This window comes from Pollicipes pollicipes, unplaced genomic scaffold, assembly GCF_011947565.3.
Source record: "Pollicipes pollicipes isolate AB1234 unplaced genomic scaffold, Ppol_2.1 Scaffold_3087;HRSCAF=3621_pilon_pilon_pilon, whole genome shotgun sequence".
NCBI classification, from domain to species: domain Eukaryota; kingdom Metazoa; phylum Arthropoda; class Thecostraca; order Pollicipedomorpha; family Pollicipedidae; genus Pollicipes; species Pollicipes pollicipes.
Genome location: NW_023596225.1, coordinates 20,192,544 through 20,219,529, shown reverse-complemented (window position 1 = coordinate 20,219,529; position 26,986 = coordinate 20,192,544). Strand labels below are relative to the sequence as shown.

Genomic DNA, 26,986 nt, shown 5'->3' with positions numbered 1-26,986 from the left:
CGGTACTGAGAGTGAGCACCCTGAGGCGTTGTGACGGCAGGGGCGGAGCGAGGGGGGGGGGGGGGGTCACGGGGGCCATGCCTCTCCCTTGGGCTTCGAAGGGGTCCGTAGCCAGCCCAACAGACGCATTTTCTACGCAAAACGCAACAAGATTGGGCAACTTTGTGCTTCCATGAAACCAATGATAGTCACAAGCAAATGTGAAGGGCCCACGCGCAAGCAAAACTTTTCTTACTGATTGATAGTGCGGTGATTGGGAGGTTTTAAGGCTGATTACGCTTTCCAGAGGTCCCACGCTGTTTCCGGAGGGCCCATATGTCCACTTGTGGGTCAACTCGATCCAGCGAGGCTGCTGCAAGATCCAGCAAGCAAGGCTGATACAGCTTCACGCGCTACCCTTGATTTTCTTGCATTCGCTCGGAGAGCCCCCCGCGCTGTTGGTGGGCCCCTTCCTGCTAACGTGCCGGAGCACTCTCCGTCAATCAGGGTCTTCCATGGATTCTTTCCATTCGCCCGAAAGATCTGCACTCAAAAGACGGGGGTCTCTATATGTTAACCTGCCGGGGATTCTCGGTTGCTCAGGGGCCCTTCATGTTGTTCATTACGCTGTCCCAAGGGCGATCGTTCAGAGACCCACCACGTTGTTCTTGGTTCTTCTTGCTTGCTCTAAAACCCTATTCTTGTTGATGGAAGCCTCTTTGTAGGTTTGCCCGCGACAACCCCCCGATCGCTCATGTTCCATCTCTATTGGCCTTGGTGCCTGAGTCTTAGAGAGGAAGTCGGCTGTTCTGTAATGCTCTCTTATACCCTTTTCCACCTGTAGTGCGACAAGTAGTGGTTTTTAGATGGCTTGCACCACGTCTGTGGTGTATTTTTAGGCAGTCATGCTTAACTCAACTAGTGTTTCAATCCACGCTTCCGGAAGGGCGGACAACATAACGCGACAATTGTGGATAGCTATGTGCCGTACTTGGCTGTCATGTCATGCTTATGACTTTTCGTAATTTGCATTTAGTATTCATGTTCGTTCTCGTTTTTCTTTGCTCTGTATATGTAAAAAAATATTTTTAACACGTTTGAGTGTCATAATTACGATATTTAATAGGATTTATCGGCTTATCTTGTATTTCTTCTTAAAATAGACGTCATTTGTGTGATGGCAATATGAAAGTTTTAACGATATCGTTGGCTCTGGTGCATGAAAGTCATATGTGACGTCACACGAAAAAGAGGTCGCGCCCTGCCGTCTTTTCGTCCGCGTTTGTTACGGTTTCACCTCGCTGTTGTGGATCGCGACAGGTGCTTCCGTCGTAAATTTACGCTACGTGTTGAAGAAGCGAAACAGCATTCGTGCAATAGCGGAAGGACTGGGGTTTCCTTGATACGCATAAGTCCTAGTCAGCTTCATTTACAGTGCATGTGAAGCTCGGAACAAGTTCACGTGGCGAAATCGTGTCTTCAACTTGCGCCCGACTTTGATGGGCATTATTGGTCCAGTATTTTTTTTGTGATGGAGACCCGATGTTCGGGACACACAGAAAAATGAATCTAAAAACGTGGTAAGTGCTTCGCCTGTAGAAATGTGTTTTTTGTCATGTGCACAGAAATCTACAAGACCAGGTACGTAAATTTGTCTGGCATTTAATTGATTATTAGGTGCCTCGTTGTTTGAATTCCCTTACCACTTATAGACATATGTTGCCTCAGAATATGATTTTCTTTGTTGATTTGTCTAGATAGATTATGTTTCATGAATCCAATACCAAGTCAGCAGTCCACATGACTTCATGACAGTCATGAAGCTTGCAAGGTGCCAAATGCAGATTGGGGTTTGTGGTCACTGCAGTTTTTTGTTGCACTCTGCATCCAAGCTGCGAAGTGTGGCTTATTCTCACGTCATTGTTTTTTTTCCTTAAAACTTGATAAAGGCTTGCTAACATTGCAACATGACAAAGTAGTTAACAGGTATGACATAATCTCTTTGTTAGGTCTTATTTCTCTCTAATATTTATTACTGGCTACCTGCCTCAGCATGTGCCCTTGATTGATGTGATTATATTGCCCAACTGTGGAAGTGATGTAGTGTGTTTATGAGCAATTTAACATAAGTAGCATTGTATAAGATGAGTATGATCAGAATAAGCATTAAAGTTGGTCATGTTGTTACAGATTCATGCTGTGTTTTATTGGAAAATTTACTTCAAACACTTGGAATTTGTTTAGGTTTCAGTTTGCATTATTTGAGACTAATCTGTATCCTGTGCCATGAAATAAGTTTTGACTAATATATTGTGCCTGCATCAGTGCAGTCTTAAGGCTGTAAATGCAAGCAAATTGGGGTGAGATGTGCTCATGCTAATGCATATAGCTCAGGTAATATATGAGAGTGATAGATAGTAATGATGATGTGGTTGTAAGCCTACATTGTGTCACTCTTAAGATTGTGTGTCATTCAACCATTTAATCTTGTCATTATGACCTTTTATTCTTCTGAAATATGTGGCAAAAGTCAAAATGGGTATGATGAATAAAAAGGAAATATGTAGCTGGCCTATTGCTGTTGACCATCATAGCACCATCATATGAAAAAGTAATTAAGCATGCATTATGTGTATTATGGATTTGTAATAGATCTAGCCAGATTTATCATGCCAAAGATGAAATATGTTATGGTCATGTAAGCTCACATGAGCAGATTATGTGGCATTTGATGAGCATTGCACCCAGTCATAGCCTATGAATACTGTCTGCCATGAACAAAAATACACCCTTGGGATTGGAGTTTTGGCTAAGGACAGATAGCTTATCAGCATGGACATGGTCCTGAGATACCAGCAAAGCATTTCCAGTCAGTATGGCTTACTGTCAGTCATTGTTACCTGCCTTCTTTCCCCATAACCATCCACCAGCTGATCAACCTTGATGAGTCAAATAATGGGATGAAATTTTGCAGGTCTAAACTAACTTGGCCTGACCTTTGTTTTCCCTAGTGTTCATGTGTCCCTATCACTCTGTATATGATTCATTTCTAAGATAGAAATCTACATGGTGTTATTGGTGCATAAATTATGGATTCTAAAAATGATTTATTATGGATCCTATGTTTTGGCAGTGTTGTTGTTCAATTTGTGTGAGGAGAATATTAAACATTGATGAAAAGAGGGAGTTTCAACTTGATATGCAATATTCACCTCATATTTGAAATCATGCTTAACACCAGAAGATTGGTTCAAAAAGGTTTGTGTGTTCAGAACTGATAAGAATAAAATGGGTTCTATTTTGTGTTATATTATCATTCTTGCATAACAATAATAGTGTGTCAACCTAACAGGATTGCAGGAAGCATTACCATAACAATGCCCAGTGATTTTTGTCATGTTTTTGCTAAGATATTTTGTGTGTACATCAATGACATCTCTGCAGATATGGTTTCCATGTGTTATGAATAGCCCGAAATATGTTTCCTTCACATACTTAAATGCCTGCATAGGTAACCAGTACAGATTGCCCAGTATCCAGCAGCCATTGTATCATTTATTGCCCTTGATCTGCAGTACCTCAGGGCCTGTGCAATGTGTTGATTCATGCAATGCATCACTAGAATTAACAGACTTACAGCCATGAGGTATGAAGCATCCACCATCTCCCCTTTAGAGCTCACCTTGTGTTGTGCCTTGCTGGCAACAGTGGGACTTGTTATGTTTCATGACACTGGGTGCATAGTGCAGACTGGTGGGAGTGACAATGGCGACCATGCTGCTGCAGTTGCCGATGACGGTGATGAGCCTGGACCCGCCGCGGAGGGAGCCGACGCCCCAGTATCTCACCGAGCGGGATGCCTGCCTCAAGTACTTTGAAAAATGGAGCGAACAAGACCAGGTCGAGTTCGTGGAATACCTGCTCTCACAAATGTGCCACTACCAGCACAACAACATCGACACGTTTCTCAAGCCCATGTTGCAGCGGGACTTCATTTCGCTACTGCCAGGTGAGTGCCTGAAGAACTGTCTACCTCTCAGCAGGTGATGCTGGGACATATTCTGTACTACAAAATGTTTTTGGTGCTCAAGTAAAGCTAGTTTAAAGGTGCTCCTGTACCAGGAAAAATAATTCATTTAAAGTTCGATCACATTTTTTCTTTGTCAAGTGTGATGGACCACCAGATACATTGTAACCATTAGGCACTTTCTGTGAGCAGGACTGCTGCTGGTTATGGGTATGGCAGGTATGGTGGGACCATAACCCCCTCGAGTTATGTTGTTTAGGCCAGCACCAGGTCATGTCATGGAGACCTGTAAGGCCGAGTGGCCGTGTCGCAGGACTGCGCTCGATCTCCAAATCGGCACCGGTACATTCTTTACCTTTCTGTCATATGAGTGATCAAATATCAGAATTACATCCACTTTTGTGAGCTATCATCTCAAGATGATCAGCATCGCCGATTTGTGTGAAGGTGGTTTGGCAATATCAATTGTGACAGCACAACCACCCCATAGATAAGTGACAATTGATGCTGCGTCCTGGAAGCCACATCTTTTTCCATCCAGTTATGCTGCCAGGCAGTGCTGGTCAATAGCGGTTGTATGAATCCCACCATCAGCATTGTATGAACGCACCCAGCACTGTCTCTGTTTACATGGCCGGCCCGTGTCGCGTCAGCTTCTCCGGTTAAAAACACACGCCGGTGACATATGCCAGCTCGCCAGCCCGGCACTCCCGTCTTCGTCGCATGCAGGGGCTCGTAGGCGTCCCCGCTGTTTCGATAACTGAACCACGTAGAACTAAATGCCAAGTGGCGTGGGGGGGGGGGGCTGCTTGACACTTTCTGTAATAGGCTAATGCAGGCTATTGTGGTCATATCGGTGTATCTAGGACCCTCGCTTTATCTCAAGAGCCGCACTACCGCACGGGGGGAAACGGCGCGGTGCAGTTACGGGTTGACTGCTGCAGCATGCGTGTGTATCGGTGATTTCGACACGTGCATCGCACACACATCGGCGGCTGTGGCCTTTAACATCCTAAATTGACTCAAAAGTTCAAGACAAGTGTGTGGAGAGGCCCGTCACTCGCTTCAAAACTAAGCACGTTAAGGCAATGAAATGACGGATTTTAAAAAGGCATGCCAAATTGCTGCCAAAGTATTTTTCTAGACATCAAATATTGTGATGTAAGAATGTAATCATTTTCTGCATTTGCCTTGGCTGACTGCAGGGACTGTCTGTGTCATCACGTGGTTACGTTGATTAGGGCATGGAAATACGGAGCGTTGCTTAGACAAGCGCATTTTAGGCAAACAAGAAGGCTATTTGACGCCTAGAGGTGTGTAGGACTCCACGACAGCCGGGGGGGGGGGGGGGGGGGGGGAGGCGGGAGGCGGGGAGGCGGGGTGGGGGCAGGGGGAAATATTGAAAATTTGAAGTAACAACTGGGCCTTCAAACTTCACATATGACGTAAAGAGTATGGAGGCGCGGGCATCGAAACTTGACACGCTCAAGGCAGGTCTAAAAAAAAAAAACATTTCGGAAGCCCGTTGAGAGCTCCACAGGGCGACGCCAACCCGAGGCGGTGACCTTATCGTCCGTGGAGAGTCAAGGGGAGGGGGGGGGGGGGGGGGGGGGTACCGGTCCATAGCTTTTATACGCTGTCACAACCTGTTAACATACGGAGACCGAACAGTATGCCGCACATTGGGTCCGAGATCCTGTGCGTGGCTGGAAACCAAGCACGACCGAGAGGTTGTGAGGCACTGGCGTACCCCTCGGCTATAGGGAGCATTGCTCGCGTTGCTTTGTCGCGGACTCCGTGCGGTGTAGGGCGTGGGTGAGTCACAAACAAGCCTCTGCACAGGTCATTTCCAGAACGTGCTGGCCGTGCGTACCACAGGAAAGCAAAGCACAAACAGGGATGGCGGCGTGGTGTTCAGTAACGGTCTTTGCAGCCATCTGCAAGGCGGCAATTTAAACTTTTTCAGTCGTACCTGCAGGCAAAGTCCAGAAAGCTATGGTCGGAATCACCTGGCTAGCACTATGTTTTGCGTGAACGCCTTGATGAGGCTAGAACGCGACGAAATGACAGTGTGAGCTGGAGACTTCCGTGTTGCGTTTGCGGTAACTCAGGATTACGGCTCTGCAAGTTGCGATTACAGTATCAGGACCGGACGATTAACTGCATGCAGATGAGGTTGGACACGAGTGCCCTCCATTTCGAACATTGAGCTGCCAGATTTCCGGGTGGATAAATATCTTGGGAGTTTCTTTGTGCTCGGAATCTGCCAGAAAATGAGGTTCTATATATGCAGCGGAAGGTCGGGTCTCTGCGCATGCCATATGAAGTCGGGTATGTCGGCCAGGGCTTGCCGAAAGGCTGTCCTCCCAGGAGCTGTTTTCAGCCGGCGTTACCGGCGCCATGCATGGCCTCCGTCTTCGTCCCCATTCCTGATCGAAGGGCATTCATTGTCTTTTGTCATCGTCGTGTGTCTGTCTGGGGCGGGAATGAGCCGCGGAACGCTCGGCTGGCTTGTCAAGGACATGCCCTGTACTCGAAACGCTGGCTAGGCCAGGCCGTTACCCCCTGTGCAGGCTGGCTGCTACAGGTGCGATGGGTATCGGATTTCGTCGACACTTGTGTGTGCGAATTGTTGTTGTATGGCATCGTTTGTCGCTTCGGTGCATTTAGATAGCGAACTACGGTTGGGGCGAAAAAGAGCCACCTGTTTCGTGTCACATGTGCAGCAGAGCTCATGGCGTGAAACCGGTTTGACGCCGCAGTCGTGGCGGCTCGGGAATTTTATGTGAGTTGGGAGCCCCCGTCTTGCATTCTGTAATCATGATGGTAATACGGTTTGATTTTTAGCGTGGTAAACACATCGCAGCGTGTTGGACTGCAGACCGTTTTTCTCATGGTGAACGTGTGTCGCAAAGAAACTTGATGCGCGAATAATTGCTTAATGATGAATCGTTACACACGTGGCTTCCTGGTGAGAGGTTTCCAACACCAAAGCTCCACCACGCACCAGTGGCTGCACAGCGGCCAGCTGTTACAAGCCGCCGTGAGTGACGGTCCCGAAATCCGCAGCGTAGCATGGCGTTTGGTCTCTGACTTGTAATGATGTAACTGTGGCGAGTGAAGTGCGGTTAGCCAGCAAACGAACAGCGTAGTGGCCACCTGCCAACATATATCGTTTGCCCCCCCCCCCCCCTCCCCCCTTGGAATAAAGCACAGGTGATCTTGAAGGCAGCCGGGTATCTCAATGGGATATTTATTTGACTGTGCCGAAAAAGTCGCTCGACATTGAAGTTCAAACCATCTTGCAAAGAGCATGTAGGTGTGATGATATTCCTGACAGCAGCACATAATGGAAACTAAAGTGGCGACCGATGTCACTCGAGTGCAGTGACACTCGGGTTCGCCTTGTGTCACAGGAACATCACTTTTCTTCAACCTGCTGTGCCGTTGGATAAATGGCTACATGTACAGCATATGTGTGATGTTGTTCCGAATGATGGCATTTCGTGGGAATGGACAATTTGGCATCAAGGTGTTTGTTGTTTGGCAGATTTGAGTTGTTCCGTCATATTCGGTTCATTTCATTTCGCGTTCAGCTCAGCCGTGTTTTGATGGCGTAATCAATTCTGATACGATATTTTTCGTCTGCGTGTGCAGTATAAAGCATTCACTATTGGAGCTCCGCCAACATTCACGCCTCGGCAGTCGTAGCGTCCTTTCATTGCCGGATCCAGATCAGTTTCTGTGTCGACACCCGGGTTGTGGGGCCGTTCGTCGCGCGTGCCGGCCGGTTCACTGACGCACGCCACGCGCCGCGCTCCGCCGCAGACAAGGGCCTGGACCACGTGGCCGAGAGCATCCTCTCGTACCTGGACGACCGGTCGCTGTGCGCCGCCGAGCTAGTCTGCAAGGAGTGGAAGCGGGTCATCAGCGACGGCATGCTCTGGAAGAAGCTCATCGAGAAGAAGTGCGCACCGACCCGCTCTGGAAGGGCCTGGCCGAGCGGCGAGGATGGTACGTCCCCCCCCCCCTCCCCCCACCTCCACTTCCCGCTCCTGATGTTGACTCGCTGTGATGCTGTCCGCGCTCAAATGCGCGGCTGTCCTACAGCTCTGGGCCATTGAACAGTTGACTGCGGGTTCTACTGCCTGCACTTTGTTCAATTCCGTGGTCAGGTTGAAATGGACTTCACTGACTGCCCGGCAATAGTACGCTATCAGTTGCTGCCGCACATTGATTCATGTGTAACTAGTGGCTCTGAGAACTGTGCTCTTTTTCAGGGGGCAATACTTAGGGAAACCAAAACCCGGCCAAGCACTTCCAGATCATCAGAAATATAGGAAACTATACCCCAAAATATTAAAGACATTGAGGTAAGAAAAACATATTTGTGATCGTGTGAAAATCGTGGTGTGTCGCCAGCATGCTTCCATAAAACATCTTGGCCGCGACTTCAGCAACTTTTATGCCACCCGCATGTAGTAATGTACCAGGCCCGTGCGATGGTCGATACCTTATATTGCTCTTCGCCTTAGCTAGCAGCTTATTGTTGCCAGTCACGATCCATGCGACATCAGTTTGTGGGAGGGAGTCTGACCCTTCGCTGACCATCGCGTTCTCAGAGTATAGAAAACAACTGGAGGACGGGCAAGCACAACCTGCAGCGGATAAACTGTCGTTCGGAGACGTCCAAGGGCGTCTACTGCCTGCAGTACGACGACAAGAAGATCGTCTCTGGCCTGCGGGACAACACCATCAAGATGTGGGACCGCGACTCGCTGCAGTGCACCAAGGTGGGCTGCTCGGCGGCCGCCGCCCTCACGGGCCGCATAACTGGATCGGCCCTTCCACCCAGAGCGTGGTGTCTTGCGTACAACAGACCCCTCGAGCATAACACGAGATTGGCAGCCGGATATCGCTGTGACCATCACTGTGCACACGCTCGTTAAGACAATGGATCCCCCTGTCTAAACACCGGAAGCTGGCACAGTCCCGACAAAGGTTATGAATTATTGCACCTTCTTGTTGACACGGTCAGCCGTATAAGCATGCCAGCTTCCAAACGCTTGCCACTCGTCAGCACTGGCTGGAGAAGCCCGCTGCTGCCGTACGGTTAAGATATCGATCTGGGAAGTTGGCTTGTGGCGGTCACGTGCGGTGTCTGGCTGCACCTCCGTCACCCGCGCCGTCTGTCTCAGGTCTCTGTCCACATGTCTGGCGCCCAGACAACCCGCCACTGAAAGGGTTCGCCTCATTCCCATCCGCCGCGTGTTGGCTTCGCTGGTGTTGACATAGTCCCCGTGGCAACCTCCAGAGGAGGTGTCCACCGCTCCCCCCCCCCCCCCCCCCCCCCGGTACTGACTGAGCCCAGGCGGCGTCTCTAGAGCAGAAGGTGCCCACCCCACCGCTTTCGGTACTGATCTAGCCCCGCGGCGCTTCATGAGCAGAAGGTGCCCACCTCCCATCGCTTTCCGATACTGACCGAGCTCCCGCGGCGTCTCCAGGGCAAAAGGTGCTCACCTCCCCCAGCCCCGGGTACAGACGAGCCCCGGCGGCGCCTGATGAGCAGGAGGTGCTCACCTCCCCACCCCTGAGTACAGATGAACCCCCGGCGGCGCCTCCAGAGTAGGTGCTCACCTCCCGGCCCCCGTGTACAGACGAGCCCCGGCGCGCCTGCTGAGCAGAAGGTGCTCACCTCGCACGGTGCCCCGGCCTGACCGAGCCCCCGCGGCGTGCCCACAGCAAGTGCTCACCGGCCACACGGGCTCGGTGCTCTGCCTGCAATACGACGACAAGGTGATCATCAGCGGCTCCTCGGACGCCACCGTGCGCGTCTGGGACGTCAACTCGGGCGAGCTGGTCAACACGCTGATCCACCACTGCGAGGCCGTGCTCCACCTCCGCTTCGCGCACGGCATGATGGTCACCTGCTCCAAGGTGAGTCACGCTCGGCCGGCCCGGGTCACGCGCTCCGGAGGTCGTGATCCTCCGGCGGAGGGGCTGCTCAAGCGTGTGTCATTACGGCCGAGGGCGGGGGACGACGGCTGAATGTGGACACTCGGTGTCGAGTGTCGTTCAGACAATGAAAATCGGCGAATTGGGTTGTTAGTTGAGATCAGTTGAAGTGTTGGGCGCCGGTCTGTCGCGGCGGCTAGCGTAGCGGCGTTTGGGGCAGGGTTTGGGTTATCGTTTTTTGCCTCGCCCGGGGGGTGATCGCGTTATGCCCGGTTGCCGAGGGATTCTCAGTTCACGTTGGGCGGCTCCTCTATATGCCTGGGTGCGTGCTGGGGCCTGTTGTCGGCGCGTAGGGTGGTCCGCTACTGGGCCACATGGTACTGGACCAACAGCTACGGCGGGCTGTTTTCCGATCGCGCCAGCTGTATCGCACCTGAGGCAATAGCCTACGTCTGCTCCAAACGCTGCTGCGATGTGTAATGTGCCGCCGATGCTGGTTTGCGCACGTGTTCTGGTGTCGGCTGTGCCGTCTGCGGATCCACGCGGTTGCGACGTGGGTGCTGGTCTGTGCACGTGTCCTGGTGTCATTTGCTGTGCCGTCTGCGGATCCACGCGGCTGTGACGTGCCGCCGGTGCAGATCTGTGCACGTGTCCTGGTGTCGTTGGCTGTGCCGTCTGCGGATCCACGCGGCTGTGACGCGCCGCCGGTGCTGGTCTGCGCACGTGTCCTGGTGTCGGCTGTGCCGTCTGCGGATCCACGCGGCTGTGACGTGCCACCGGTGCAGGTCTGTGCACGTGTCCTGGTGTCGTTGGCTGTGCCTTCTGCGGATCCGTGCAGCTGTGACGTGCCGCCGGTGCTGGTCTGCACACATGTCCTGGTGTCGGCTGTGCCGTCTGCGGATCCACGCGGCTGTGACGTGCGGCCGGTGCTGGTCTGCACACATGTCCTGGTGTCGGCTGTGCCGTCTGCGGATCCACCCGGTTCCCCGGTGCCGGCGTAGGTGTCGGCCGGATGACCCTCCTGGTGCCGCTCTCGGCCGTCTGGGGCCAGAGACGGCGTGCCCCTCCCGTCTGACCCGTGTTGAGTGTCAGAAGGCGAACATACGAACCTACGCACATTGAGTCGCCCGCATGGGCTCGTACGCCGAAAACAACGTAGTTTACCCGAAGCGATCTGTTATAAATGCCTCCAGAATCGACAGATGCGATCGCAATTTGTGCAAGTTACGAATTGGTACGGTTCGTGTGTTAGTGTTTGTAAGCTACGCCGTGGCTGTGTGACCGTACTGAGGTGCGGCTTACCAGACGCGCCGCCGGCGACACCCGTCTCCTGTACTCGTGCTCCCCGGGATCGGCGCCACTGCTGGCAACGTTGTGGCCCCGACTGCAGGCGGCTACTCGGAGCCGAAATATGCGGTCGACGGGTATTCCAATGCCGCAACAACTTTCCAATGTTCAGAGTATTCTAGTGCCTGCCGGAAAGACACCAATGTAGTTGTAAAAATAGTTGCTGGCGCGAAAAAGTTGCAAAATGGTCCGAAGCTGGCTGGAAGTTTGACGCTCTTTGGGCGCGAGGGGCAAATTATATCGGCTGATATCTTTGGCGCAAATCACATCGGGTACTTCTGATTCATTGGTAGTGGGCTGGATTGCTGGAGAGACAACTGGGACACGATGTCGGTGGACGGCTGATTCGTCCGAAATTCGACAAGGGTCGTGTTAATGGCATAACATTTTAACATTGCCGGGATTTGGGAGGAATAACAAAATGTGTTACCCATATATCGTGTATTTTTCCGCCGGGCTCAGTATTTGAAGGTTGTCTGACGTGTATACGCGGCAAAAAGAGATGGATTCCCGAACTGGCCTTCGGCAGTGGTTTATTTAATTGTTCTGATGTTCTCACAATCCGCAGCGCATTTGAAAATTGGGTGATTGGGTATCCGTCTCGGTTGGCATGCGCTCACCCAGATGCATTGGTGGCAATGATGCCTAATTTTCTAATGGAATGCTCGGGTATTCATACCCTGAATATTTCAAAACCTCAACCAAGGCGATGGTTATCTTCAGCCTGGGCGCCAGTAACGCGTGGGAATATTGAGTCATCTGTGTGTGTTGACTGCATAACCCAACATCATCAGAGTCGATAATACCCGTGAGTAGCCTGCGACGCCTGTCCGTGTCTCCGCACGCGTACCGTGTCATGTGAGCGAGCGCCCAGTGACGGCCGACGCCGGCTCGCCCGCAGGACCGCTCCATCGCCGTCTGGGACATGGTCCTCGCCGACCGAGATCAACCTGCACCGCGTGCTGGTCGGCCACCGCGCCGCCGTCAACGTCGTCGACTTCGACGAGAAGTACATCGTCAGCGCGTCGGGCGACCGCACCATCAAGGTGGGAGCGCGCCCGGGCCGGCGGCCGCCCTCGAATGGGGTCACGGCGGCCGGCGCCGAGCGTTTCCGGCCGGCCGATCGATGCCGAGGGGGCGCGATGGGGAGGGACTGGGGGAGGCGGCCGCGCATGTGATGGGCCGGCCCGCCGTTGGGAGGCCGACACGTGTGACTGGGGTTCAGTGGGGCCGGAGCGGAGTGGCCCTGACTCCGGAGGGAGAGGGGCGGAGCGGGGCAGCTCTGCTCCGGAGGGAGGGCTGGAGGGGGGGGGGGGGAGGAGCGGGGCTCTGGCTGCGGGGGGGGGGGGGGAGGGAGCGGGCTCTGATTCCCGAGGAGGGGAAGCAGCGGCGGGGCGGGCCTCCGGCTCCGGAGGTGCGATTAGAGTGAACTCGCCTTGTTTCTGCCGTTACCAATACGTCTCGCGGTGTGGTTTCATTGCGTCGACCGGTGACATCGGTCGACACGAACAGTGACAAAGCCAGTGTCATACGGCCGCTGGGTGAGTGTGGTGCAACGGCGGCCCAGCCCCTCCACCGCTCAGTCACGCTCTGTCAGCGCATCTGTGCGGCGCCGGCCTCTGTCCAGATCCGTCCCCGTTGCGCAAACCGGCCGGCGTCGGCCGGCGGCGCCGTCTGACACCGTGCTCGCCGGCCAGGTGTGGAACACTCCACGTGCGAGTTCGTGCGGACGCTGTCGGGGCCACACAAGAGGGGCATCGCCTGCCTGCAGTACCGCGACCGGCTGGTGGTCAGCGCAGCTCGGACAACACCATCAGGTCAGCCGGGCCCACGCCCGCGGGCGGGGGCGGGCACGGCCGTACCCAGGCGCTGGCGTGGCCCCGTCAGGCGCTGCTATCACGTCGACAAGTGTCGATCGCCGCCGTCTAGTTTGGACAGGGCGGGAATTCGGCTTGCTCGCCACGATATTCAACTGAGCCGGCACTCGTGAGCTGCTGCTGGGTACGCGCCTGCTCGGCGTCTGCATCGCTCGGCGAGCGACGGCGCTCAGAGCGGCCTCTGCTCCCGGATGTGATCGTATGAGATGTGATGTAGATGCCGAAGTCGTGACGAAACGTGACGACCGCCCACCGGAGGCGGCCGGCGACCTTGGCCGCCGCCGGCAGACGGGGTGGCGCTGGGGACTTTGCTCGCATTAGGGTGAACGCACTCAGTGGCGGCGGTAGCGCCGCACCCGCCAGGTGACGTCGACCCGGCCCATGATGCCGACGCCGCCCAGTGAAGCGTAGCGATGTCTGTGAAACCCGTTATGAGTTGATGGCGTGTTTTCTCTGGCCGTTCCTGTTTTGTTGTGGCTGCCGGCGGACACGTCACGCCCGGTGCAGGCTGGCTGCAGTTTGCGCAGGCGCCTGGTTCCCCGGCTGGGGTCGGGATCAGGTGGTCCCCCCCGCCTCCAAATGACCCGGCTGGACGGACTGCGGAACCCCCGCGGACCAGCCCCCGGGTTGGCGTGTATCTCTCGGACGATTCCAACCGGAGGGCAGCGTGTCCGCCGGGTCGTCCCGTCCGCCCTCCCACTGGCCTGACGTGTAACCGGCCCGGCGCGCAGGCTATGGGACAGTGAGTTCGGCGGTGACTGCCTGCCGCGTGCTGGAGGGCCACGACGAGGCTGGTGCGCTTGGCAATCCGGTTCGATTCGAAGCGGATTGTCAGCGGCGCGTAACGACGGGTGGAGTCTTCCGTTTACTGAGTGAGCCGCTCCCGGCTCACCTGGTCCGGGATTGACGCCCGGCTCGCTCGTGCTTCATGACACGTTTCTTCGTGTTCTGTGGTAGAAAGATTGTGGTGTACGTTTCGGGATGTTGCGTGCCGGGTGTGAGCGGTAATTGAGCTGGTTCCCTTCCGTCGTTGGTTATCGCGGCCGGCACGACGTGTCTGGCAGACAGTCTGCCATTGATCTGTCTGGGAATCAATCTCAACTGTTCAACTATCTGGGTGTCCGTGATGACCCGAGCGGCGTTGACGGGCGGCTCGCCGGCGGCTCCTGATACAGCCGCGCCCGCCCACCCGTCTGCCCCGCCTGTGACGCCGCCGGCCCCAGTCCCCGACCCGTTCGACTGCGCGATCAGTGGAGAACGTGCCGTCCCGTCCGGCGGCTGGTGTGCCGGCCGTCGCCCCGGAGACCGGGGGTGCGTGTGACACGCCGCTCTGCCCTGTTACAGGAAAATCAAGGTGTGGGACCTGCAAGCGGCGCTGAATCCGCGCAGGCCCTGTCGGCTCGCTCTGCCCTTCCGTACTTCTGGTGGTAAGTGTCGGTCTCGTGCGGCACGGCCGGCGCGGGAGATGCGGACATGGTGGCCGTGGAACATCGGACGGGTGTGAGGGGATGGCCAGAGCCGCGTCCCCGTCTGTGACGTGGTCTGGTGGAGCATGGTGCTGGTCTTCGCCAGTTCAGTCAGTGGCCGTCACAGCCGCGAGCTTTGTGCCCAAGGGCCATGGCTCCGCGTGGCCCTGGACACAGCCATGCCTGAGGCGCGTGTGACATGAACACGCCCGCCATCCTGTGGAACACCGATTGGCTGGTCTAGGGAGGACGCGAGCGGCGCGCGCGCACCTGTGAACAGAGGGCGCCTTCTGTGCATGTTTGTCTGCTACCCTTGTGTCACCCGACCCGTGGTATCTGACCGCTCGTCGTCGTGAGGTCGTTGTCCATCGTTGTTCGGAAAGTGTTTGGTTTACGCAAGTAAGCCTTGTTTGGACAGTAGTATTCCCCGAGAGGAATGATACTGCTCACTTTTTTGCCCAGCGTGAGGCAGCATGTTTTGGAAACACGTCCCGCGTGAGAGGATATGACACCGCCTGCTGTTTGCGTCAGAACTTCTTATCTGGTTTGTTTGCCAGCGTTGGCGAATCTGGTCTGCATTAAGTGTCGCTTCTAACCGTGCCCTGTCGTCCACCGGCCGCCGCGTTCACCTGCGGTCCCTCACCCCCGTGCTGTGACGTGCGTGTCTCGTCCACCGGCCGCCGCGCTCGCCTGGGCGGTCCCTTCACCCCCCGTCCTGTGACGGGCGTGTCTCGTCCACTGGCCGCCGCCCTCACTTGCGGTCCCCTCACCCCCGTCCTTGACGGGTCTGGTCCCGTCCACCGGCCGCCGCCCCCTCACCTGCGTTCCCATCACCCCCGTCCTGTGACGGGCCTGTCCTCGTCTACCGGCCGTCACGCTCACTGCGGTCCCTCGCCCCGTCCTGTGACGGGCGCGTCTCGTCTACCGGCCGCCCGCCCTCACCTGCGGTCCCTCACCCCCGTCCTGTGACGGGCGTGTCTCGTCCACCGGCTGCGCCCTCACCTGCGGTCCCTCACCCCCGTCCTGTGACGGGCGTGTCTCGTCCACCGGCCGCCACGCTCACCTGCGGTCCCTCACCTCCGTCCTGTGACGGGCGTGTCTCGTCCATCGGCTGCCGCCCGCGCCTGACCTGACCTGACCTGACCCGCTCGGCGCCGCCCGGCAGGAACACACGGGCAGGGTGTTCCGTCTGCAGTTCGACGAGTTCCAGATCGTCAGCAGCTCGCACGACGACAGCCATTCTGATCTGGGACTTCCTCAACTACAACCCCCGCCGACTGCGTCCGGCAGCCAGGAGATGGAGGCCGACGGCGGCGACGAGGGCGCCGCCGGCCTGCAACGCGCCGTCCGCACCACACCCTTGACCCCAACAGGTACCGCAAGTAAGTCGGCTCGCGCTGCCGCTGACCACGTGGCTCGAGACGGCGGCGGCGGCAGGGCGGTTCGTGGAAGGATCCGGCGGTGTCCAAGTTTACTTTCTTAATTTTATTGGAGGATTTCGTGGTATCGGTGATTTTTCGCCATCTTTGGCAGTCGTTGGGCGTGGGTGTTTTCTTGGGGTCCAAGCAGATGTCTGCACTGAACTCCCCTTTATTGCTGACCATCTGTATTCTCGTTCCGCCATCTATATAGCTGCCCCCCTATATTCCCGCCTCGCCTCCAATATAGCTAGGAAAACAAATGCCAACCGGTGGGATGACACCAGTGATTTCGATACACAGCGGATTAGCAGGGATGTGTCATGTTTGAAGTTGACCTGTCTCACTTACCGGGTTAGTTTGAGGTACATCAGCTGCAGTGGCTGTAGTGCTCGTGGCTGTGTGGGATTCTCGAAAATACCATGGTGTCCACTGCAGGCTGTTTTCCATGGCACATAATTTGTGGTCAAGTTTATGGCAATTGCTTGTTATCGAAATGTAATGCATGAATGTTTGTGTGCCTCTTGACATTTTGGACACATACCCAGTGATCCTCAGTGGCGCCGGATGTTCTCTTAACTGATCGACGTCTTGGTTTTTTTATCCATGTTGTCGTGCATTCCTTTCAGATGTTTCGTTATCATGCGCAATCGGTTGTAGTGCCCCAAAATGTAGGGTAAAATGTATTGTCACTGACTTTTACCGGACGTCGTCATTTTCACTGCTTCCGAAAATCCCACTGTGTCATCATGTACGGCCATTCGTACCCAGCTAGCGGTGCGTATTCCCTGCCCGACCGCTCTGCGGATTTCGCTTGCTCCGTTGCGTTCGCGGCGAACCGTCGGCACGCTTCCGCATCTGACGCCGCCGCTCGTGTCCACAGCCAGAGGGGCGACGACGAGCTGGATGTGAGCCACTCTGCGCTCGGATAGATCTAGGAGACATTTTAAACCTGGTTTATGTTACGTGGCGCGCCCGGACGGACAGCTGTGTGGTCGGGCGGGTCGGCAGGGCCATACGAGCGGCCCGCCTGCAGTGATGCGCCGCAGTGGCCGCGCGCCGCGGCTCGCAGGGATGCGGGGCGCGCCGTCCGCGCCGCCGGGCGTCGGAGAAGAGTCAGTCCGTCCGCGCCGCCAAGTGTCGGCCGTCGCGGGGCGCGTGGTGCGCGCGGCCGTCCCCGCTGGCGGCGGCTCGGCCGGGCCGTCGCCGGCTGAGCTGGGAGGCGGCGACGGCGTCAGTGCGGCCGCCCGAGGAGGCGGCCCCAGCGCGCCGCCCGCGCGCCCGCCGCTCGACCCGCTCCGTGTGCGTGTGTACCTGTGGCGCGGCTGGGCGTTTTATCTATGTGACATTGTACACGGCGATAAATCAGGTTAATTCGATTGCGCACGTTTCGGTGATGCTCTGCGTTCGGGGGCGGGGGAGTTTTCTTGTGATGCCGTGTGGCGCGCGTGCGCCGCTGTGGTCTTGTTTTGCGTCGGCGGGCCGGTCGGTCCGCGGCCGTCAGGTCGCCAGGCGCAGCCGTTCATTCCGTGATGCCAGAATGTCGTCCGGCCGCCTGGGTTGTTGTCGACGTGTCCATGCGTGTGTTTGTGTGAGAGGGAGAGAGAGAGGCGAGAGAGGGAGAGAAAGCGGAGAGAGGGGAGAGAAGCGAGAGAGAGAGAGGAGGGCGGAGAGAAGGAGGCGAGAGAAGAAACGAGAGAAGAAGCGAGAGGAAGAAAGAGAGAGAGAGAGAGAGAGAGAGAGAGAGAGAGAGAGAGAGAGAGAGAGGAGAGAGAGAGAGAGAGAGAGAGAGAGAGAGCGCAAGAGGGTAAGAGAGCAAGAGAGAGAGAGCGGAAGGGGGTAGAGGGAGAGGCAATAGAGGCGCGTCCGACCGGCCGGACCAGGGCCAGCGAGCCTGTCCGCCATCTCTGGCCGTCCGTGTGGCGGCGGTGCCAGCGAGTCGTGCCGCCGTCGCGATGGTGTTGTCGGACTGTCTGGGAGCACAGGCACTCACGCGCCCCGGCCGCCCAATCTCTCGTCCCACCCACAAACGGCCGCCGAGGCGCCCGGCAGCCGCCGCTCTTTCATCCATGTCCACACTCGTCCGACATGATTTGGCATTACAATAAATTGAGTTCTGCTCGACACTGCGTGTTTGCGGGGGCTGGGCTGTCGTCACGTGACGGCATGCTGACTGGTACTGCGGACTGGTGCTAGGGACGGGGCTTTTGTCACGTGACGGCGTGCTAACTGGTGCTGGGGACTGGGCCTGTCGTCACGTGACGGCGTGCTAACTGGTGCTGGGACTGGGCTGTCATCACGTGACGGCGCGCTAACTGGTGCTGGGACTGGCTGTCGTCACGTGACGGCACGCTTGCTGGTGCTGGGGACTCACGCATCGATCCTGCCGGGTCAACATGAACACTCCATGTTGTGCTGGCGGTATCGGTACCGTGCCCGCGCGATGTACCGGCCGCTGTGTCGGTACTGACGGGCGTCGCTCTACATGTGTGGGACGCGACCCACCCGGCTCTGTACAGGTCGCCTCTCCGTGCCCCGCCCTGGGGCGATACGGACAGACGCTGCTGCGCAATGAAGCCACGCGACGCTTGACTTCCGGACGTGGCGCGGATAACAGCTGACCTTGTGAATATCAGCTGGCGCGTCCGTCGGATACCGCAGCGTCGCCCGCGGCCTCCGCTTCTGTCACCGCGCGCTTGCGCGGCGCGGTGCCGCGTATTACGCCACCGGCATATCTGCCTTGCATGAGCACCCTCGTTCCCTTCGGGCCGTGACGGTTCCGGAGCCGAGATCTCGCGCTTCGGTGCCCCACAACCCGTGCGTGTTCTCACCACCTGTCAAAGGGGGGGGGGGGGGCAACGGCACATGGTGCTCAAACAACAGACGCTTGCTTTGTTTTGCCTCAGCAGGATTTATCCCGACCCAGACGGTGCGTAGGGTTGATTTCGACTCTAAATTTCTAAATAAACTTCTAAATAAATTTCGATCTCTAAATTTGATTCTAACTACCTGAGGGGAGTACGACTGCCATGCACATTATTTGCAGTTTTCTGAATCTTGGCTCAAAGTGCGAAAATTATTGCCTCGACATAGTCGTTCAGCATTCTCACATGTCCAAACGAAAAGATGACTATAGCAGTGCTTCTGGACCTGGCTGGCTCCGTTGTTTGATTCAGTATCAGCAACACTGGCGTAATTATGCCTAGCGTGAAACACGTCGACGGGCAACGAACCTGTGCATTTCAGGTGCGCTGCGTACGGCTACTCAGAGGCAAGCGTTGTGGAGGTCGCTGGGCGCCAAAGGCGAGGGAGCGTCTCAGAAAGTTGGATTCCAAAGCAAACTTAGAGTTAAGTCTTTTTAATGCGTTCCCCTAAGATTAATGCCCAGCATTCTCTTAAAGTGGGGAGCCATCGCACCCACACACCCGTACCAAGGATCCAAGGATGCGGAAACCGAGGAGGGGGGGGGGGGGGGGGGGCGTGGGAGCAGCTCGTTCCCCAGCTTGAAAGCTAGGGGACAGCATCCCCCAACTTGGCGAGCCTGTGAAAGGTCCGCTCTGGTATGTGAAGGACCCATTATAAACTTTTAAGAGATTATATCAGCCTGTTTAAGTACATCCTGACCTGTCAGACTCATTCTGGCATAGGTAAGGTCCATTTTGACCAAGAGGGTAATCTGAGCCTGTAGAGGGCTTATTCTGACCTGCAGAAGGACCATCATTGGCTATTGAGGGCCCATTCTGTCCTGTAGAAGCTTATTCTGATCTCTAGACGGTCTCTTATTGACGGTGGAGGGCCCATTCAGGCCTTATAGGGGAGGCCAATATATTGTCCTAGAAAGCCCATTTTGACGTTTTGGAGTTAACCGCCCGAACTTGAACATAGTTTCCGCGCCCTGACCTGTACCCTTAATTCCTGTCATTTTATACTTGCACTTAATTCCTATGCCTATTTATTGATTAATCATGCCGGGCAGTGTTGGTCTTGCAAACCCGAGTAGATCCTGCTCCTGATACCATAAAAGAGCGCTGGTCAGGTGGTGCCACCTGCTCACCTGTCAAGTGCTGCCATCTTACTTCTCATAGGATTTTGCAGGAACTAATGTACCATTACTCTAATGACTTGGAGAAGTTGGTTTTACAAATGCTGAGCGATGTGTGTAAGCTAACATCAAATGATTCCAAATATAGCAAAATGGAAGGACAGGTCTTGTAAAAATTTCGCTTTTAGTGTCTCGTCTATTCCAGGAGAATTGGCACAAGCACGAAGTGGTCTAAAATGGCATGCAGTCGGCAGCAACGATGGATTTGGTGGTGACATGCCTTGGATTAGTCGTCCCATCTGCGCCAATGGGATCTAGTAGTTTTGTAAATATCTGTGTTGGTGTATTGTGTGCAAGAGCGGGGGTGGCACGCGTCGGTGGCGCTATTTTTAGTGTGATATGGTTTTGTGGTGCTTCGCAAGTATAGTTCAGGTTTCATGATTTCATCAGTGCTGTGGCCTTATCTGGATATCAATTAGCTTCAGAATTAGGTGAGTTTAGAGCAACGGGAAGTTTGTGTCCATTTTCGTCTCTTGTTTACCATGCAACTGCCATATTTAGGTCATCAAACAGCATACATATTTTCACACATGTTTGTAAGGAGATCTTGTCATCAAGCAACAAGTTTTAAGTTTTGTGGATGAAGTTGTGCATGACTACACGAAGAACATTTTGGTATTAACTGGACAAAATTTGCTATTGTTACTTGGATATGTATAAATTACAACTGTAATGAAAACATTCCAAAGACAAAGCCACAATCACATGTACAGTAGCTAATGCCTTCCTCTTAACTAACCCAAGAGCTGCGCAAGAATTTGTTTGTGTAAGGCTGGAGAGAATTTATTGATAAATACATTCTAAATAGGAGGCATCTTCTGTCATTGCACTTCCAAGAGTGGCAGCATTGTTGCAGTTGTTGTGGATACTTTGATGTTAATTTCCTGTCATGTTTGCACCACATGTTCCAGAGTTGCCTGTTGCCTAAGTGTATTGTCAAACATGGTGAGAGTGGTGTTGTGGTTAGGCGAGTGTAGTGTATTGTCCAAAGTTTGCAGCCTTCTAGGCTACATTTGAATGATACATGTCATGCATGCATTGAAGCATGCTGGGTTTGTCAGGACTGTTTCCCATAAGAAAGTTTGGGATTTTTTCTGTTGTGATGATAGATGAAAATGTAAGTTCTATGGTTCTGATCTCTTACATGTCAAGAGATGATTTCCTAGTTTTTTTTTTGTTTCTTTGTGGGCAATGCCATTTGATTTTGATGATACAGTTGAATGACTGATTGTTTGTTGGTCTTGTCATGGTTTGTTATCAAAGTGTCTTGTCATAAGCTGTTGTATTTTGTTTTCAATGTCAAATTTTAAAAAAAATTGTTCAGCAAGATCTGTCTGATTCATACCAGTATTGAATGTAAGCCTGTTTGAGCAGAGCAATGCTTGAATGCATATCCAAGGAATGATCTTATGACACTAATTGGTAGTCTGTAGGGACATTTACTGTTAGGATGGAAGCACTGTCTGTTGTGTAGTTGCTTTTGCTATACAGTTCTTCCAAATTGCTTTTATTGACCATTAACATTCACACCAAGAAAATGTGCTAAATTTTTCATTCTTAGTTCTGCTGTGAATGTCAAGCCATACAGCTCTTTGAATGCATTTTTGGGATGTTCTTGTTTGTCGGTGTCCCTGACCTCTGCAAATATATTGTGTACATGATAACAGTAAAGTCTGGTCTTATGTTGTCATTTTGTAGTATGTCAGCTTCTACATGCCCCCATAGAAATATAGAGAATGAAGGTCAAGGAGAAGAGCCTATCACACCCCCAATTCAGCAATACATTCATCCTTCAGGCCAGTGAAACAGTGTGCAGGCTTTAAGGAAATGTCCAAGAAGGCACAGTGACATTTTGAGAGTAGGAATTTCAGGATAATTGTATATGAGGTTGATGATGATGGATATGGTCACATCAGTGGGAGTGTTTTTAAATTTATTTTTAACATCTAGAGAGGCTGGCAGACAATAAGGTTGATGAGATGGCATGATGTCAGCAAATTCATCCATTGATGATAATCTCTGGGACATGGGAAGATATGGGGACAGAAGACCATTAAGACCCTTTGCAGTTAGTTCTTTAAGTTGGTGAAGGGATCTGCAAAACTGCTGGATGGGCCAGTTGCCACTTTTGTAAGTTATCACAGACCCATAAGTGTAACCAGTCATGAATTCACTTGTTATCTGGGAGAAGTGTATGCCATCAACAATGGCATTAGCAGCAGTGATGAGGCTGTTAGGCTTAGTCTTGAGTGTATCTGTGTATACACACACACACACACACACACACACACACACACCACCACGCACGCACGCACGCACGCACGCACGCACGCGCGCGCACGCACGCACGCACGCACGCACGCACGCACGCACGCACGCACGCACGCACGCACGCACGCACGCACGCGCACACACACACACACACACACACACACACACTGCATGTGGATGTACTCGTGCGGGGTCGGTTCGATGAGCGGAAGGTATTTCACAGTACCCCGGGAATGACACTAATCTCTCTTTAGCTACCGACTGACACTAATCATATGACATTCTTGGCTGGTGGGAAACGAATATTCCAATTTATTGCATGTTTTTGTCCGCCCTTGCAATAATCGATGACTGGTCTGGAATGTCGTCTCTGGTCGTAAAACTAAGGACCGGCGATCGTGAACGTAGATTCTCGAAACAAATGGCTGGGAAAATGGGTTTTGACTTGCAGGATGGCAAGGGCAAATGGACCTTGGATCAAATGGTCGGCTTTCGGCATCTGGGAGGTGGAAAAAGTGGCCATCGGATGTGTGACGTCACGCGGGTTATGTGCAGTTATCTTGGTTAGGACGTTATGTGCGGAACGCGCGGAACATTCTTGGCGCCCGGGATCGCGGAGCGAGCAGCTGTGTCTCGGCGGCCGGAGCGCCAGTCTCAGTCCCGAGGTGGTGCTGTCGATGGGCACCAGGTGCACGTCGGGAATGATAATGATAATGCTAATGATAATCCTCGGGTTTTGACGGTCGGCCGCCCTGCCAAGCTGTTGATGGCTGATGTTGATGGTTGATGGGAATCAGACTGAAGCTTACGTCTTCTGGTCATCGTCGTTCATGCTTTGCGAATGGTCATTCTCATGCGAGGCTCGTTCGTTCACCATGCGTTCCTGCGGTTAAATGTTCCGAGCCACAAAAATAGTGTGCCGTCTTTTTACGCTGTGCGATTGTGTAATGAATTGGATGGTGGCAGGTTCACCCACAGAAAGGCGGAACACGATGTAGTAGAGTGGATAGGCGTTTCATTTTCTTATTGCTGTTTGTTTTCGCCGACGCTGTTTGATATTAAAGCTGACTTTGAACCGCCATGTTAATCATCGTGTGGAGCTAATTTGTTTTCCTTTGTTATTTGTTTGCTTCATTTTGGTACATGTGTGATCGTTTGCCTTTCTTGGCGGTGTTTTGTGGTGGTTGGCTTTATCAAGCCTCGCTTAAGTAATTGAAATCAACAATTTAAATTATCCCGACATGTTTTTACTTTGAGCTGAAGGTGGTGACCCGCGTGGTTCTCTCGTATTGATGACTGCTTGTTAGACAAATTATCTCAGCGGGCCACTAATTTGTTAGCCCCTTTGAGGTTTCAAACAGCCTGTGTAGCGCTCATTAGCAGATGTTTTTCCCAGCCATATGTTCCGTGATATAAGACCGAGAACGGCCCCAATTTCTTAAGAACTTGTTTCGTCGAAATCCGTGGAACCCTGAGCTCTGCAACCCTCGCCTCCAAGGTCAGAATGCTTGGTACTTTCCGAGGTATTGAGGTATTGGGAAGTTTGTTTTTAAAACGTTAGACACGGCCGTAATTCGGACGCGGGAGTACTCAATATTCATATCCTTATGGTCTCCACGGCGCTGCAGTGACAATTTACAACGCTTTTTTGTAGACGTGGCTGGCTCTGAGTTTTCACCGGAGTATGTTTTTGAAACAAACCGCAAAGGTGGGCACTCCCTGTAATGATTTAAGACGCAAATTGTAGCCCAATGTGATATTCAGGCTTCATCTCTATAGCCGGTGTAGATTTTTCTGAAAAAGAACGTTGCCTTCGGCTTTTGCAGTGTGTTGTGTGGGCCCGTACCGTTGGCCTTAAAGGCGAAAATACGATCTACCGTTAGGCCTACTCGCTCGCACATACTCCCAGGCGGCACGGCGCGCGCTGTTGGTGGCGATGGTGTTTTCTTATTGCCGAGTGTGATATCAACTGACGTTTGAAGATGCAACTTATCTCTCAATATGGTGCCGGAGGGATTATCTCGTCAAGTGCGAGTCGTTTAAAAAAAGGAAGTCGGCTTTGTGTGTCGAAGTGTGTTTTGCGTCCGCGCTACCTTAGCCATAAGGGCGAAAGTGTCGTTAAGGAGAGCGTTCCACAGTTGTATGTTTTTTTTTTAACTGAAATGACTATCTTGAAGACAATTCGCTGCAGTGCACAGCCCTGCCCTTCCTAAGACGTAAATCTCTCTGGTTTCTGAGCTACACGCCCGCGAAGAACTGATCCGGTGAATTATTCCAACTGGTCACCAGAAGTATTTCTGAATTGCTCTGCACATTAAGTGGACTTGAATAAGCAGTTTGTCTGATTTTTAGAGCTGAAATGCATGTTAAATTGTCAGATGAGAGTATGCCAGGAAGAGCTTTGAGACAAGTGATGCTATGATTTGTTTAGTACACATACCAGACTTCTAGAGGGAGCAATGGCGAACTTTTCGACTAACCTGTTTCTTTGGGCCTCGGGCCCGATGGCGGCGCGCGTGCGCCTACATCTCACCTGTTTACTCTGGCGGGCAGCGGGCGGCGTGAGTCAGCCCCGGCGGCCGCCGTCGCCACCGGGAGAGAGCGCCGCCGTCCGGGCGGCCGGCCAGTGCTGTGCCGGTCGCCGCCAGCAGCGGACGCGCGAGACCCGCGCGCCATGGACGAGCGGCGACAGAGTGGCGGCGGCGAGGGCCGCTGCGTGCTGCCCGAGGGCGGCGCGCGGCCCGCCATCGTATACCCGGAGAGTGAGGAGGGCCGCGGCCGCACGCCCGGCGCCTCGTGCCAGGCGCTGCGGCTGGCCGTGGCTGGGCTCAGTCGGCTCGACGACTTCACCATGGAGGCGATCGGCCGCGGCTTCTTCTCAGAGGTGTACCGGGTAAGTGATGTGGCTGATAGCCCCTGGCCGGGGCACGTGGTGCGGGCCCGAGCAGCGTTGGCTGGTGACCCTGAAGGGCGTGGGTAGTAGTGATAATGTGTAATGGGTTGTCTGTTGACGAGTGTCACTCTGAATTTCGTTTTGGCTTTCCCCGTCGCGCCTCTGGCACTTATGCTGCTTGTGCTCAAACCACCCCCGTCCGCCGTCTGCGTGGCTTATGCGATCAATGAGTCAACTGACACTTTTCAGTCGTCAGTTGCTTGCGTCAGGTTACCACGTTCTTCATACACTTGTGTAAACAGCGTGGCTTTCAGCCCGTAGTGGTGGTGAGCTTGAGCCTGAAGTGGACTCTTCGGGGATTTCGCAGCGGTACTGCTGCGTCTTTGCTTCAGTGTTGAGCGCTGTCTGTTTGTCGCTTCTGCTAACATCTTCAGGCGCCACCACACTGGAATGTAGCCTCCGGATTATTTGCGTTCTGACGGAATCCGGTCTCACTCTTCCATCATTGTTTTTACGGGATCACGGACCGCGGTGCGCCGGCCAACTCTGAGATCACTCTCGCCACGTAAGCCCGCCCGCACAGCTCGCCGCTGCGCCTGCCGCGCCCGGCCGCGCGTCACGACGGGCCGGAGGTGCTCGCCCCGGATTTGAGCGGTGGCCGGGCCGATCCTGAGCGGCCGGCGGTGCCGCTCGCAGGACCCCTCCTTCCGGCTGCCTTCGTCCGTCCAGCGGTTGCAGCTGGCCGACAGCCGAGCGACGTGCCGCCCGCGCCTCCCGCGATAGTGCAGGTGTTTACTGGCGCGCGGCCCGCCGCCGCCGACAATGAGGATGGCCGAACCGTGCGTCGCTTCCGCCGCGCGCACCGGCCGCGCGCGCGCGCGCTGGAATGTTTGCGCAGGGCGGCCGCCGCAGCGTGCCAGTCCTGTCGGCTCCCCAGCTGATGGGCTGGGCGGCGGCTGCACAGCGGCTGCCGGCGGGAGAGACAGCTGTGCATGCACCGCGGAGTGGGCGGCGGGATGGAAGGTGCCGGGACGCCAGTGATGGAGGAGGGCGCCCTGCAGCCAGCTGCGGATAATCTGCTCTCTTTGTAATGGCTGCAATACGGGTTGTCGCGAATCCAGAGGTCGTTGGCGTGAACAGATTTCGTGGATGACATCAAGAGATAGCGTGGGCTGGGTTGGTTTGGATTTAACGTACGCTATGAACAATCCTCTTGTCCATTCGCTTAGACGAGGAGCAGAAGGTATTACACAGATATCGGAAGATCAGAAAAGAAACCGTGACGGCCGTTCTGGCACAATGCGATAGCCGGCGCCACCGGCGTCGGCTATCGCCGACGCCGGCGATCGCGCACATCTGGGAAAGCACCATCAGCAGGGGGCTGGACGGTCCGCTCGGAGAAACCCCGTGTCGAGATGATTGTGCCGGCAGAGAAGCGCGGCCCGGCGCGCTGGATCCGGCCGTCACGGCTGACCAGTCGTGGCCCACAAACGGCCGCGGCCCGGCCCGGCCGCGGCCCAGCCCGGCCCGGCCCGGCCCGGCGCGGCCTAGCCCGGCCGCCGCCGCCGCCGCAGCCCACCGGCCCCGAGAAATCACCGCGATGTTCCGTCAGCAGCGCCCACGGTGATGTCAGGCGCGCGGTGCCCACCGC

The 26,986-nt window shown here is 54.5% G+C and overlaps 1 protein-coding gene and 1 pseudogene across 1 annotated transcript in view; both read left to right on the top strand.

Moving 5' to 3' along the window:
* Window positions 1–1,524: 1,524 nt before the first annotated feature.
* LOC119089855 (F-box/WD repeat-containing protein 1A-like) lies at window positions 1,525–16,015 on the top strand (annotated as a pseudogene).
* A 4,461-nt stretch (window positions 16,016–20,476) lies between these two features.
* The window catches only part of LOC119089854 (dual specificity testis-specific protein kinase 1), a 31,999-nt gene continuing 25,489 nt past the window's right edge, over window positions 20,477–26,986 (top strand). The window contains exons 1-2 of the mRNA XM_037212666.1: window positions 20,477–20,602; window positions 24,996–25,335. Coding sequence (XP_037068561.1) covers window positions 25,117–25,335 — 219 coding nt within the window. The 5' untranslated portion in view covers window positions 20,477–20,602; window positions 24,996–25,116. The remainder of the gene's footprint in view (window positions 20,603–24,995; window positions 25,336–26,986) is intronic.